The sequence below is a fragment of the Salvelinus alpinus genome, chromosome 2 (assembly GCF_045679555.1).
Source record: "Salvelinus alpinus chromosome 2, SLU_Salpinus.1, whole genome shotgun sequence".
NCBI classification, from domain to species: domain Eukaryota; kingdom Metazoa; phylum Chordata; class Actinopteri; order Salmoniformes; family Salmonidae; genus Salvelinus; species Salvelinus alpinus.
In genome coordinates, this window is record NC_092087.1 from 45,634,627 (window position 1) to 45,649,192 (window position 14,566).

General features: G+C 44.7%; 1 protein-coding gene across 14 annotated transcripts in view; it reads right to left on the bottom strand.

Annotated features, from left to right (window-relative positions):
- LOC139563015 (calcium-dependent secretion activator 1-like) overlaps window positions 1–14,566 on the bottom strand; it is a 147,262-nt gene that overhangs the window by 49,349 nt on the left and 83,347 nt on the right. For all 14 annotated transcript variants that reach the window (XM_071381347.1, XM_071381330.1, XM_071381287.1 and 11 more), the window contains exons 4-6: window positions 7,444–7,524; window positions 6,804–7,037; window positions 3,258–3,379 (exon numbers count right to left, since the gene is read on the bottom strand). In XM_071381347.1, coding sequence (XP_071237448.1) covers window positions 3,258–3,379; window positions 6,804–7,037; window positions 7,444–7,524 — 437 coding nt within the window. The remainder of the gene's footprint in view (window positions 1–3,257; window positions 3,380–6,803; window positions 7,038–7,443; window positions 7,525–14,566) is intronic.

Consider the following 14,566-nt stretch of genomic DNA (forward strand, 5'->3'; position numbering starts at 1 on the left):
ATTTAAAAATCATACAATGTGATTTTCTGGATTTTTGTTTTAGATTCCGTCTCTCACAGTTGAAGTGTACCTATGATAAAAATTACAGACCTCTACATGCTTTGTAAGTAGGAAAACCTGCAAAATCGGCAGTGTATCAAATACTTGTTCTCCCCACTGTATATACTAAGTGGTGTCAGAGGAAGGCCCCCAAAAAATTGTCAAATACTCCAGTCACCCAAGTCATAGACTGTTCTCTCTGCTACCGCACGGCAAGCAGTACCAGAGCACCAAGTCTAGGTCCAAAAGGCTCCTTAACAGCTTCGACCCCCAAGCTATAAGACTGCTGAACAATTAATCAATTGGCCACCCGGACTATTTACATTGACTACTTACCTCAACTAACCTGTACCCCCGCACATTGACTCGGTACCGGTACCCCCTGTATATAGTTTCATTATTGTTATTTTATTGTGTTACTTTTTCTTAACTCAATTTCTTGAACTGCATTGTTATTTAAGGGCTTGTAAAGTAAACATTTTACGTTAAGGTCTACTCCTGTTGTATTCGGCGCAGGTGACAAATAAAGTTTGATTTGATTTTTGACACAGCTCTCAAGACATGGACACATCTCCAACATCTACAGGGCTGTAGCTTTAGGCCAGGATGCAAACAAACGCAGACAAACAACGTGTGCACAGTCATTTCATTTGGAATTTGATTTATGTTTGAGACGACATTTGCAGTCTTTACAGCGAAGGTTAGATCAGCCAACATTCTGGAAATGCCTTTAAAAGTCTATCCCTGTGCTCAGGTTGTTTGTTATTCTGTGTTGGATTGAATCCGAGCGTAAATGAACATCTACCTGGCCCAGAGGAATTGCACAAGATCCACTAGAATCGCCTTCCCTGTTTTCCCTCTATCTCGCACGTTCTCTCTCTCTCTGTCTGTCTGCGGCTCTTTTTCTCTCATCCTCTTTCCCAAAAGTCGATATCTGCGCTCTCAGAAAGAGTGAGACGTGGTTGTTAAAAAATAAAACTTTATAACCAAAGTGATAAAGTGAAAACAATAAACTGGGGCTGGGTAAGCTACGTACTGCTCAGTTATGAGACAGACTGAGAATAGCAGCTGACACTTTATTTGTCGTGGCTGAACGTGCAAAGGGTAGAAGTAGAGAGGAGTAGAAGGTATATTAAATGCTGTGCAGAAGCAACATTTCAATTTATTACAGAGAGGAGATGGAGTGAGACTGAGTGGGAGACGGGCGCACCGGCCGCTCCACACAGGCAAGCACAGCCTGAGGGAGCCCTACCACTCACACAGAGACACACACAAACACTCATGCATGCACACACACACACACACACACACATTCACAATGAGATATATATGAACATGTTCATAGGGGTTATTGTGTCATGATTGGATGGCATGTGATATCATCATCATCAAGGAGACAGGCAGCACAAGACAGAGCCAGCAGTCTGAAGCTGTGTGTGTGTGTGTGTGTGTGTGTGTGTGTGTGTGTGTGTGTGTGTGTGTGTGTGTGTGTGTGTGTGTGTGTGTGTGTGTGTGTGTGTGTGTGTGTGTGTGTGTGTGTTTGCCGTTTCTCCTTCTGCTGTGAGCTGCATCTGTGAGTGACAATGTCTTTCTCCTCTGCCTTACTGACATTAACACTCATCACCACCAGGTGGTGTCTCATCTCACACTGGGAATGTGATTAGAATGTTACTCTTTCACATTGGCCCCTTAGTTCTAATACCTACATTGATCATGCATTTATTGAGTGTGATTATATACAATAAGAATGAGAGCAGTACTGTATTGCATTCAGGGATCATTTGTTAAACTAAATGACACAAGATTTGGGCTCCCGAGTGTCGCAGCGGTCTAAGGCACTGCATCTCAGTGCTAGAGGCGTCACTACAGACCCTGTTTCGATTACAGGCTGTATCACAACTGGCTGTGATTGGGGATCCCATAGGGCGACGCACAGCCCACGGCCCAGCGTCGTCTGGGTTCGGCTAGGGTATGCTGTCATTGTAAATAAGAATGTGTCCTTAACTGACTTACATAGTTAAATAAAGGTTTAAAAAAATTAAAGATCCTAGATCAGACAGGACACGTCTCCTCCTGTACAAGGAGGTTGTTAAAACAGCGCCTGTGTGATGGTGTATGCGGTGGATAAGCTGACAGCTAGCTAGCAGCACGAGATGCTTGTCATTTCCAGGAGTGCTAGAGGGGGACTCTCTCCTGCTCCATTAAGATGCCATGTCCTGATCACTCTCCCTGCCTGGCAGCACTGGAGTAGGGGCACACACAGAGGCTGCTCTCCCCATCTCTCTACCTCCATCTCCTCCTCTTTCTCCCACTTTTCTCCACCACTTTGTTTGTCGTCCTGCCATTTTCTCTTTTCATGCCTATCCTTCATCTATTGCTCTCCCTCTCGCTCTCCCACTTCTCTCATCTCCCTCTCATTATAAAATGACACTTGAATCTGTGGGAGAGCAAGAGGACGAGTCTCTAAAATAGTTCATAATCACGAGCTGAACATCACATCACTGGAGAGAGGCTGGCATCACAGACACACTGTAACATTACAGACTGCTTCCTTTATAACAGCAGACAGACTCGGGATCCAGTCTGCGAACACCCATTCACATTCACATGAATTCCTTCCTCATTAACATCATCACCACTTTTAACATTCAGGAAGGGTTGATGAAAGGCTGTGACCACAATGAACCTGAACCAACTTAATGTGTTGAACCTGAATAGATAGTTTTGGTATGTATCTACCGTATATGGTTACACATCTCGGTAAACTTGAGGTGTTCCAAGGAGAACCTTTTTGGAAAGCTATCATCCTGAGATGGGAGGCTTTGCCGGTGTTATCTTTTCACTCATCATCTGACCTCCCTTTAATTCCCATGGAGACAGACTGTTCTAAATGGAGGATTACACTGGGAGCGTCCTTTCACACTTTGATCAGCTGACTCAGGAATCACAGCGTGAAGAGAAGGTGACTGCATTCAGATCACATGAGAACACTACATGAGTCAGTGGATGTTATGCTCAGGCAGGTTAAGAGTTGAGGTGAGAGAGGCACAGAGAAAGAGAGACAGAGACAGACAGAGACAGACAGACAGAGACAGACAGACAGAGGCAGACAGAGACAGACAGACAGAGGCAGACAGAGACAGACAGAGACAGAGACAGAGACAGAGACAGAGACAGAGACAGCTAGATAGACAGAGAAAGAGACAGAAGGGTCTTACGTTGGCTTGGAGGCCTCAGCCTGGTCTGTCTGCAGTTTCTCCCCTCCCTCCACCTCCATGGTGCAGTAAACGATCCTGTTAGGAGCCAGAGACTTCAGGCCCACCACCTCCATGATCACCACCTGGAGGGCACAAACAGCAGGTCGTGAAACCATGGGTGTACGCGGTAAGGTTCACAATGTAGCAGAAATGTACCAACTATAGAGCTGACATTACTCTGGTCTAGACAATATTCTGTTACATTCTGTTACATTGCACCCTCCTGAAAAGGCCCAAGCACAGCCCCTAACTGTCTATGGTGCCCTATACATGACTACAACAATCTCCTTGGCATAAACCAACAAAGGTACAGTAAATGCATACAACCTCATATAAAAAAACAACATTAACGAACACATTACTGTAAAATGCCTTAACCTCCTAAGCTATATTGGTCAACAACATTTACGGTATGTTTTAAACCAGTCATTTTCAACTGGTGGGTCGTGGCCCAAATTCGGGTCATAGGAGGTTTTGAATGGGTCGCGGGTGTCTGAATAAAAAAATTATGAAAATGTCGATTGAAAAAATACTCCATTCTGAATGACTAAACAAGTAAAACCTGGTAGAAAGTGAGTAAATTTCATCTCTGAATAATTTTTCTTCAATCCCACTATTTTCAATATAGATATATTAGCAGCGCTATTTAGTGGATTTGGTTGATTTTGAGGTCTCAAACCAGTGAGCTTATTACCATTCTCCATCAAGAATATGATCAATATGGAATTACCGACAATGACAAATGTTGTTCCCTTGTCATATAATTGCTACATTCACTACCAGTATAGCATAAAAAAATACAGTATTTTGGCAAAAAGAAAATCGAGATGTGAATAATACTAAGATAACCTGGTTCAATTTGGGTCCTGACCCAAAACCAGTTGAGAACCACCGTCTTCAACGACACTACACCCCGACTGAGAGAAAGATACTAACATTTAGGCCTACTCAAGCGAACTAGAACTCATGACCATGAAAAAGGAAAAGACAATGGAGGCCAAAAATCCCATCACGAAATTCCATGACAGAAGCTACAAATCAGGCCAGCCTCTCTGATCTATAAAGCAGTAGTTTCAGTCCTCGCACCATAATCACTACATCTGCTCTGCTCCCCACTACAATCAACTGCTGGGACTGGGAAGGAGCAGTATTAATCTGCCCATGCTAGAATTATACTTCCTTCTCCTAAAGTAGCTAGGGGAACAGAACAAGCTCTTCTGCGTATACTGAATTCTCTTAGATCATTCATCATAACAAGAGTTATTATAATGACTAATGAAGTTGCTATGAAATTAAAAAAGGAGGATTTGTTTCACTACATTATCCTGGTCTACCTTGTGATCTGTGATTTATAATTTAACGATGGAAGTCTAGCCCAGTGATCGGGGAGTACAGTAGAGGAGTCATTTAGGCAGAATGTTCTTCCTGTAAGCTTCCATCTATTTTTATTCTCTTTCTTTATGGCTAGAGGGCCATCTGTTTGCAATCTATACTGGGTTTATTTTCAAAAGCGTCTCAGAGTAGGAGTGATGATCTGGGATCAGTTTTCTTTTCTTCATAATTACATAATTAATCAACCTCATTTTATTTATTACGCAGAAATTCTAATGTTTCTATATCAAACGGCGTTGTTATATTTCAGTCTTCTGTGATGTATATAAAGTGTAATATTGGGATGCAACTTCGAAATTGAATATATTTCAATATCTGACATGATACAATTGACTTCAATTTTTTAGGTGCATAAACATGTGAGTGAGGTGTATACTTTTGCTTCAAAATAGATTTGTTTAAGACTATCAAGAAGAACTCTGTGTGACCCTGATTTAGCCCACTGCAGTAAAAGGCTAAAGAAGGATTTTTAAGATGTTAAGTACAATTCTTACAAGCTTGATTGGCTGGTAGCTTATTCTTTAGATGTTTGGAGCTGCTGGTGAACCATGATGTGCAGGATTAATCAAAGTGACACTGGACTAGTGCACTTGCCAGAGTCTTTACGGTGTCTATAGCTAGGTTTCCATCCAATTGGTGACTGATTTTGTATGTGAATATTCTAAAATCTTCATAAAAACAACATGCCATTGGAGTCCAAAAACCCCATTACTAAATTCCATGACAGAAGCTACAAATCAGGCCATCCTCTCTGATCTATAAAGCAGTAGTTTCAGTCCTCGCACCATAATCACTACATCTGCTCTGCTCCCCACTACAATCAACTGCTGGGACTGGGAAGGAGCAGTATTAATCTGCCCATGCTAGAATTATACTTCCTTCTCCTAAAGTAGCTAGGGGAACAGAAATAGCCCTTCTGCATATATTGAATTCTCTGAGATCACAATAACTCTTGTTGTGATGAAGGATGAGTAACAAAGTTGCTACGGAATCATAAAAGGAGGTTTTTATTTTGGTTCACTACATAATCCAGGTCTACCTTGTGATCTGTGATTTGTAACTAAACAACGGAAGTCTACCCTAGTGATCGGGGGAGTACTGTGGAGGAGTCATTTTGACAAAATGTTCTTCCTGAAAGCTTCCATTTATTTTTCTTCTCTTTCTTTATGGCTAGAGGGCCATCTGTTTGCAATCTAAACTGGGTTAATATTCAAAAAGCGTCTCAGAGTAGGATTGCTGACCTAGGATTATTTTAACCTTTTAAAGCATAACAATTAAGCGGCTGGACCTGATTCTACATCATTCAGCACTCCAACTCTTAGACATATTGTGAATAGGGGCCCTGGTCTAGAATGATATAAATCTAGAGAGAGAAGATAACTATAAGCAAACTCACCTTGGGACTTTGGCCTGGAATGTATTCATGTGCTAAAATAATCAATAGACCAATGAAAGTGCAGATCAGGTCTAGTTTTCCAAAGGGCCAGCTGAGATATATATATTGCTATATCATCACCACGACTACAGACATCAATAGAACGTGCTAAAGCATGTCAAGCTTTGTTTTCCTTGCCCTGCAGAACCTAGAGCCATTGTTAATACATATGTTGATAATGGGTATGGTGACTCATTCTCTTTATAAAGACAGAGGCAGGTGAAAAGGTCTGTCTGAGAGCGAGAAGCTCAGGACAATAGGGTGGAGCTCTCTCAGAGGCACTGTTCCTATTGAACATTTGTATGGCATTAATCTCTATTCAAATGGACTTGTGCTTACAGTGTGACTTCTTTGTGACTGAGAAAATCACATTACAGAAAGGGTAACACTGTATTTAGGATATTCTCTCATAATGCCAAAACGCTGAGGTCTTATCCTTCCTAGACAGGGTTAGGGCTAGTACCCAGGTGAAGGGTTTAGGCTAGGGTTAGCACCTCCATAGTTAAGAGGAGCACCACATCATACTTGGACAGGGTTAAGGTTAAGGTCAGGTTTAGGGTCAGGGCTAGGGTTAGGACCTCCAGACTGCAGGAGCGCATGACTTCAGACTTGGCCAGGCTTAGTGTTAGGGTTGGAGGTAGGGTTCAGGCTAGATTTCGGGCAGTGGTTAGGGTTCCTACCTCCAGAGTAAAGGAGAGCACCACATCAGACTTGGACAGTGTGTTCTCGTCCTCCTGACCCATGTCCATGATGGAGGTGTTGTGTCCTTTCTTCAGCTTCTGCAGTTTGAACTCTCCTCCCTTGGACACCGGCATGCTCTCTAGGTTGGCCATCAGCTGGTTCACCGACGCCTTCAGCTCCTCTATGTACATCTGCTCCATCTCCTTCGACACAAACTTGGGGAATTTGCCTCCCTTTGAAGAAGAAAAAAATCACATCAATAAGTATGTGTTACAGAAGGTAACAACGTTTTTACCATAACAAGTCAGCTTTTGTGTCCATGTGGGCTGGTCATCCCGATGAAGCAAGACACTATAATAATAAAATAAATTAAAATCAAAATCAAATCCAAATAATGTGTTAATGTATTGTCAACACTAATGTGAATACATGTCATTCAATAGATTACCAGATATAGCCTACAGTATATTAATTGTGACGTAAAGCTGTTTCTACAATAGTGAAGCTCTCGGAGAACTCGCATCGTGAAGCCGTTTTGATGCTTACAAACTGTTTATTCAGGTTTATGTGTGGCTCTGCACAATCTAACCAGTGTGTTGATGTTGTTCTGCTGCAGTGTGTATATGCTATCAGACTCACCCTGGCAATCTGATCGGCCATCTGCAGGCGTCCATCCAGCTCCCGTCTGATCTGGGCAGCCTGCTCGTCCAGGTTGTCCAACTAGAGGGTCAAACACAGGAAGAAGTGTTTTGCACACATATTTTAAAATAAACTTGTCCAGGTGTTGGATTAGAGAGCATAATGGCACTCGCAAGTCTGAGTTTAATCAAGCAATGTTTAGACCCCAACTGGGCCTTCTTCAGGACAACAGGACAGCAACACATAGGAACCTGTGAGCATCGCACAACTTTTCTAGAGATTTTAATATTGTAGAAACTCAAATCACTGCTCCTGTCACACCCTGATCGGTTTCAGCTGTCCTCATTATTGTCTCCACCCCCTCCAGGTGTCGCTTGTTTTCCCCGAGAAGTGCGAGTTCCACCGCTCTACAATCACCTTTCTGGGATATGTTATTGCTGAGGGCAATGTTCAGATGGATCCTGGAAAGGTGAAAGCAGTGGTGGATTGGCCTCAACCACCGTCCAGAGTGCAGTTGCAATGGTTTCTTGGTTTTGCAAACTTCTACCACCATTTCATTCGGTACTACAGCACCCTGGCGGCCCCCCTCTCAGCACTCACCTCTCCCAAGGTACCGATCAAATGGTCTCCAGCTGTCGACAAAGCCTTTGTGGACCTGAAGCATCGGTTCACAACAGCACCCATCCTCATCCATCCGGACCCCTCGCGTCAATTTGTGGTAGAAGTGGATGCTTCAGATGTTGGAGTGGGGGCAATTCTGTCCCAGCGATCTGCCCAGGACCAAATGCTTCATCCCTGTGCCTTCCTGTCCCATTGTCTCAATCCTGCTGAGAGGAACTACGATGTCGGCAACCGAGAACTTCTGGCGGTGAAGATGGCGTTGGAAGAGTGGAGGCACTGGTTGGAAGGAGCACAACAGCCATTTCTGGTCTGGACCGACCATAAAAACCTGGAATATCTCCGTACAGCCAAGCGCCTCAACTCCAGGCATAACCGGTGGGCCCTCCTGTTCACCAGATTTAACTTCACCATCTCCTACCGCCCAGGGTCAAAGAAAGAAGCCTGACGCCCTCTCCCGCCTATACAGTTCTTCTGCCACACCCTCGACCTCTGAAACTATTCTCCCTACCTCATGCCTTGCTGCCACTGTGGATTGGGGTATTGAGGACCTGGTCTGTGAGGCACTGAATACTGAACACTGAATACTGGAAAGTATTCAGACCCCTTCCCTTTTTCCAAATTTTGTTACAGCCTTATTCTAAAATGGATTAAACAAAAATGTTCCTCATCAATCTACACACAATACCCAATAATAACAAAGCAAAAACAGGTTTTTAGAAAAACAGAACCTTATTTACATAGGTATTCAGACCTTTTTTTTAATGAGACTTGAAATTGAAGCAGGTGCATCCTGTTTCCATTGATCATCCTTGATGTGTCTACAACTTGATTAGAGTCCACCAGTGGTAAATTCCATTGATCGGACATTATTTGGAAAGGCACACACCTGTCAGTAAAAGGCACATGACAGCCCGCTTGGAGTTTGCCAAAAGGCCCCTAAAGGACTCTCAGATCATGAGAAACAAGATTCTCTGGTCTAATGAAACCAAGATTGAACTCTTTGGCTTGACTGCCAAGCATCACGTCTGGAGGAAACCTGGCACTATCCCTACGGTGAAGCATGGTGGAGGTGGCCGCATCATGCTGTGGGGATGTTTTTCACCGGCAGGGACTGGGAGACTAGTCAGGATCGAAGGAAAGATGAACGGAGCAAAGTACAAAGAGATCCTTAATGAAAACCTGCTCCAGAGTGTTCAGGACCTCAGACTGGGTTGAAGATTCATCTTCCAACATGACAATGACCCTAAGCAACCAGCCAAGACAATGCAGAAGTGGCTTCGGAACAAGTCTTTGAATGTCCTTGAGTGGCCTAGCCAGAGCCCGGACTTGAACCCAATCGAACATCTCTGGAGAGACCTGAAAATAGCTTCGCAACGACGCTCCCCATCCAACCTGACAGTACAACTCCCCATCCAACTCCCCATCCAACCTGACCAAATATAGGTGTACCAAGCTTGTAGCGTCATACCCAATAGAACTTGAGGTTGTAATCACTGTGAAAGGTGATTCAAAGGCACTGTAAGTGTATGACTGGTGCATGGCAGTAAGTGCCAGGCACACCGTGTGTATCTAGTGTGTTTCAAGAACGGTCCACCACACAAATTACATCAAGCCACCTTGAGACAACTGTGGGAAGCATTGGAGTCAGCATTGGTTAGCATCCCTGTGGAATGCTTTCAACACCTTTTCGAGTCGATGCCCCAACAAATTGAGGCTGTTCTGTGGGCGAAATGGGTGCAAATCAATATTGTTCTTAATGTTTTGTGCAGTCAGTGTATACCTCTCTGAAGTACAGCTAGAAGCTCTAAGGAATTATGGTATGAAGTTATAGCCTGGAAATGCTTGCTTGCATAGAAGTAAGCAATGCTTCCATAGAACGTAAGGAGTAATGCATCCCTATAGGAGCATCACTCTTGAGACCCAGCTGTATTGGCTTCAAGGTTCCCTGTAGATTAATTTGCCGCCATAAGCAAGTAAGCAATGACTCCCCATTCCCAAGACGTGCATCTCTCTCTGCATGCTGGGAGTGTTTAGTGCATGCTGGGAATTGTATGAGCGAGTATTGTCTGGAGTTAGATCGCCTGTTTTTTCCTTCTTGTTTTACTTTTCTTGGTGGTTTTCCTTTTTCTATGCATGATTAAGGTGATTATTTGTTGTGGTAGAATTAAGTATATTGTTTTTCTTGTCTAAATTTGCATGGCTTTGGCAGGGGTGGCGACCCACATGGGGACGCCGTCCCTGTCACTTCAGTGCGGCTTGAGGTGTGTTATTGAAGCTACTGTCACTGGAGGAGTTTCTGTTCGCCATTGGAGAGAAGGTAGGCTATGAGAATGTTGCTTATGCGTCACTGATTAATAAAACCGTGGTGGTTTTTCTTAAAGAAGAGTGTCTTGTTGAGCATGGCGTATTTCTTAAAGGTATGTTTATTTAAGTTACGCCGCTTTTTTTTCTCAATCAACAAGAGTAACGATTTTGAATGTACCGCCGTTTACTCCCAATGAGCAATTGGAGTGCGAGTTATTGCGGTTTGAGAGTTCAATTAAGATTGTCCCGTTGGGTTGCAAACACCCGGCTTTGAAACAGGTTTCGGCGACAGGTGTTCATGTTTTTGGACTCACCGGAATAGACTTTGGAGTTATCGTTTAAAGTGACAACAGACTGTATATGGCTTATGCTGGTACGGGTAGTCAACAGTGTTTTGAGTGTGGGGATGTTGGCCATAAGCAACATGCTTGCCCGAAAAGGGAGAAGGTGGAGGGAGGGGCGCAGGTGGTCCTCATAACACCTGGGCTCACTGACGTAGGGAGAGGCGGGCTGACAGTGGTAGCGCAGACACAAGCACCTGTTGCTGAGGAACAAGTTGTCCATGTTGATGGCACGGAGTTGCAACTTGTACCAGAGGGGAATGGTATGCAGCAGAAAAATATTGTTGTAGGAGGTAAGGATGGATCTGGAGAGCCATTTCCTCAGACTGGGGGGGAGATTCCCACTACAAGTAATGGGGTACAGGAGGGGGTTCAGGTGGGGCTAGTCTCCCAGGTAGTGGAGGAGATACCCGGTACAAGTGATGGACTGTTGAGAGGCATGTGGCAGAGGGGTCAGGGGTCTGAGGCCTCAGTTGAGGAGGATCAGGAGAAGGATATGGATATCTCTCTTGATATGATAGCAGCTGGTGAAGACTCAGTTTACAATCTAGATGAGGTAAATGGGTTCCTGGATCAGACTTTTGGGAAATCTGTCAGATTGGCAGATTCAATTTTTAATGTTACATTTTGAGGTCAGCTGTGATGTAACAGAAGACGGTGGGGTTAGACCAGTTGCGTGAGAAGCGTTTTCACTTGAGGAAATGTATTAATGCTGTCATGGCAGCAAAATGTAGTGGTAAACGTGGTAAGGTTAAGAGAAAATTAAAACGATGATGATCATGCCTCATAGAGAGAGAGAGAGAGAGAGAGAGAAAAAAAACACGGTCTGGTTTCTCGGCTTTCTTTTGCTTTTCCTTCCTCTTTTCTATATGGAGTTACCAAGGGTAGGTTCTCAAAATTAATGGGGGAAGGGACAGGAATAAGAGGGCTTGGGTATTGAAAGTAATAAAACAGAAAAGGCTTACCGTAGTTTTTCTGCAGGGGACCCAAAGTGATGAGGCTAATGAGGTTGACTGGGATATGTGGTGGGAGGGGCAGCATACACTCAGTCATGGTACTAATTTCAGTGCTGGGGTGGCAATTAGGATGACTGTGGTATCTACAACAGAGATTGTCAAGGGTCGGGTTTTATTGGTCAAGGCGGATGTTATGGTTATTTTATGTATTTTTTAACCTAGGGCAGTCGACATTGCAACGCAAACAGATGGTCTGCCTTCGTCTCTCTGGTGGGAAGGTGACCATGGATGACAGTGAAATGCGCCAACATGCCAGGGATTTCTACTCTGCTCTCTAAGGCGGAGGATTGTGATTCTCTGTGTACTGAACAGTTGTTACATGGACTTCCTCGATTGGGCCCTGAGCAGAGAGTTGCTTTGGATTCTGACATTACTCTGCAGGAGCTGTCCACAGCAGTTATGCAGCTCTCATCAGGCTGAGCCCCTGACATCGATGGTTTACCATTTGAGTTCTATAAGCAGTTTTGGGGGGATTTTTATGAAGTGGTGTGAATCTTTTCATGAGGGTTCTCTTCCTGTTTCCTGTCAACATGCTGTGCTTTCATTGTTGCCAAAAAAGGGGGATTTGGCTCTTCTAAAAATGGCGACCTGTTGCATTTCTGTGTGCGGAATATAACATTGTATCTAAATGTCTCTCAAACAGGTTGAAAGAGTATCTGGGGCTCTTGGTCCACAAGGACCAGTCTTACTGTGTACCTGACCGCTCTATCGTTAACTTGTTTCCAATAAGAGATGTTTTAGACATTTGTACACTATTTGATGTGCATGTGGGTTTACTTTCTTTGGATCAGGAGAAGGCCTTTGACCGTGTGGACCACCAAACAATGAAAGTCTTTGGGTTTGGGAATGTTTTTCGTTGTTGTCTTGGATGAGTTTACTGTATGCTGGGGCCTCATGTATGGTGAAGGTGGGGGGGTGGTTTAAGTTGCCCCATCCCCGTCCAAAGGGCTATCAGGCAGGGAAGCCCAATTTCAGGGCAGTTATATTGTCTGGCAATTGAACCAATGCTTTGTTTTTTAAGAGCGAGGCTTACTGGTTTCTCTGTGCCAGGGGTAATGAAGGGTCCCACGATAGCACTGTCTGCGTTTGCAGATGACGTGACAGTTTTTATTACAGGGGGTGAGGATGTTAAGGTTCTCTCAAACGCTCTAAAGGTGTATGAGGGGCCCTCCTCAGCTAGAGTCAATTGGGAAAAGAGCGAATTGCTGTGGGCAGGTCAGACAGGTTCCGCTCCACGGTTACCATGGGGGCTTCAGTGGGGCAGAAATGGGATGAAGACTGGAGTTTTTTCTAGGCTCTGATGTCTTTCCGAAAAAGAACTGGGAGGGTGTAATGGAGAAAGTGTGTGCCTGATTGTCAAGGTGGAAATGGTGCCACCTGGTGCCAAATGGTCTTATAGAGGAAGGGTGCTAGTTGCCAATAATCTAGCTGCCTCTACGCAGTGGCACAGACCAATGATTTTACAGCCACGGCGGGGGGGGGGTCATACAAGGGCTTCAGAGGACCCTTGTCAATTTATTTTGGTCTGGACAACAGTGGATTAAAGCTGCGGCCCTTTACCTGCCACTGCATGAGGGTGGGCAGGGTCTGGTGGACATTTCTTCCAGGATCATGGCTTCAAGCAACCCAGAGCCTGTTGTACTGTGACAGTTCTAGCTGGGTCGACACAGCCTATACATTGATGAGGAGAGCGGGCTGTTTAGGCTTAGACAAACATATTTTCCCCTTAAAGCTGGAGGGGGGTGATTTTGTCTGGCTTGACTCCATTTTATGAGTGCGTTATGCAGCTTTGGAGAGTATTTGTCAAGTCCCGTAAGGCCGGCATGCCACCAGGGATGTGGCTTTTTGAAGAACCCGTGCTCTGGGTTCAGCCAGCCTACGTTCATGCCTATTAGGTGTGGGGAGTTACCAAGCGGGGTCATCTGATGCGGAGTAGGAGCAGATCGTTGGAGGAGCTCGGAGAAAGAGCGGGGATCTGATCATCTCGCCTACTGAGGAAGGTCGGAGCTGAGGTCTGTAATTGGTTGCCAGTACTTCATCGGCAGTATGTGACTGACACTTCCAATTCTGATCGGTGGACGGAGGGTCTGGATTGTGTTCCCTGCACTGAATGTTAGTGCTGTGGCAGGGGAATTCAGGGAGGACGTGGGGATGCTGCTTTCCTTCCATACCCCAGAGCTGGGGGAGTTCAAGGCGGTGGGAAAGAGGGCTATGTACAAAATCTGTGTAAAAGTGTCCCATGCTTTAACCCCAGAAGGGGTAAAATCGACGAGGTCGCCTCCCCAAAAGGCTGTTAGCGGTCTTTATACAAACTGCCTATTGAAAAGAGGACATCTGACCTCCAATGGAGAATAATACATGGAGCCATAGCCACCAATATGCATCTGGTACACCTAGATCCTACTGTTGGGGAAGGGTGTCCATTCTGTGCTGAGTCTGAAACTCTGGCACATCTGTTCTTACACTGTCCCAGGTTGGTCGGGATGACCAACTGTTATAGACCTATATCCATCCTGCCCTGCCTCTCTAAAGTCTTCGAAAGCTAAGTTAATAAACAGATCACTGACCATTTACAATCAAACCGTACCTCCTCCACTGTGCAATCCGGTTTCCGAGCTGGTCACGGGTGCACCTCAGCCACACTCAAGGTACTAAACGATATCATAACCACCATCGATAAAAAACAGTACTGTGCAGCCGTCGTCATCTACCTGGCCGCTTTCGACTCTGTCACCGTATTCTTATCGGCAGACTCAATAGCCTTGGTTCACCAACTACTTTGCAGACAGAGTTCAGTGTGTCAAATCGGAGGGCCTGTTGTCCGGACCTCTGGCAGTCTCT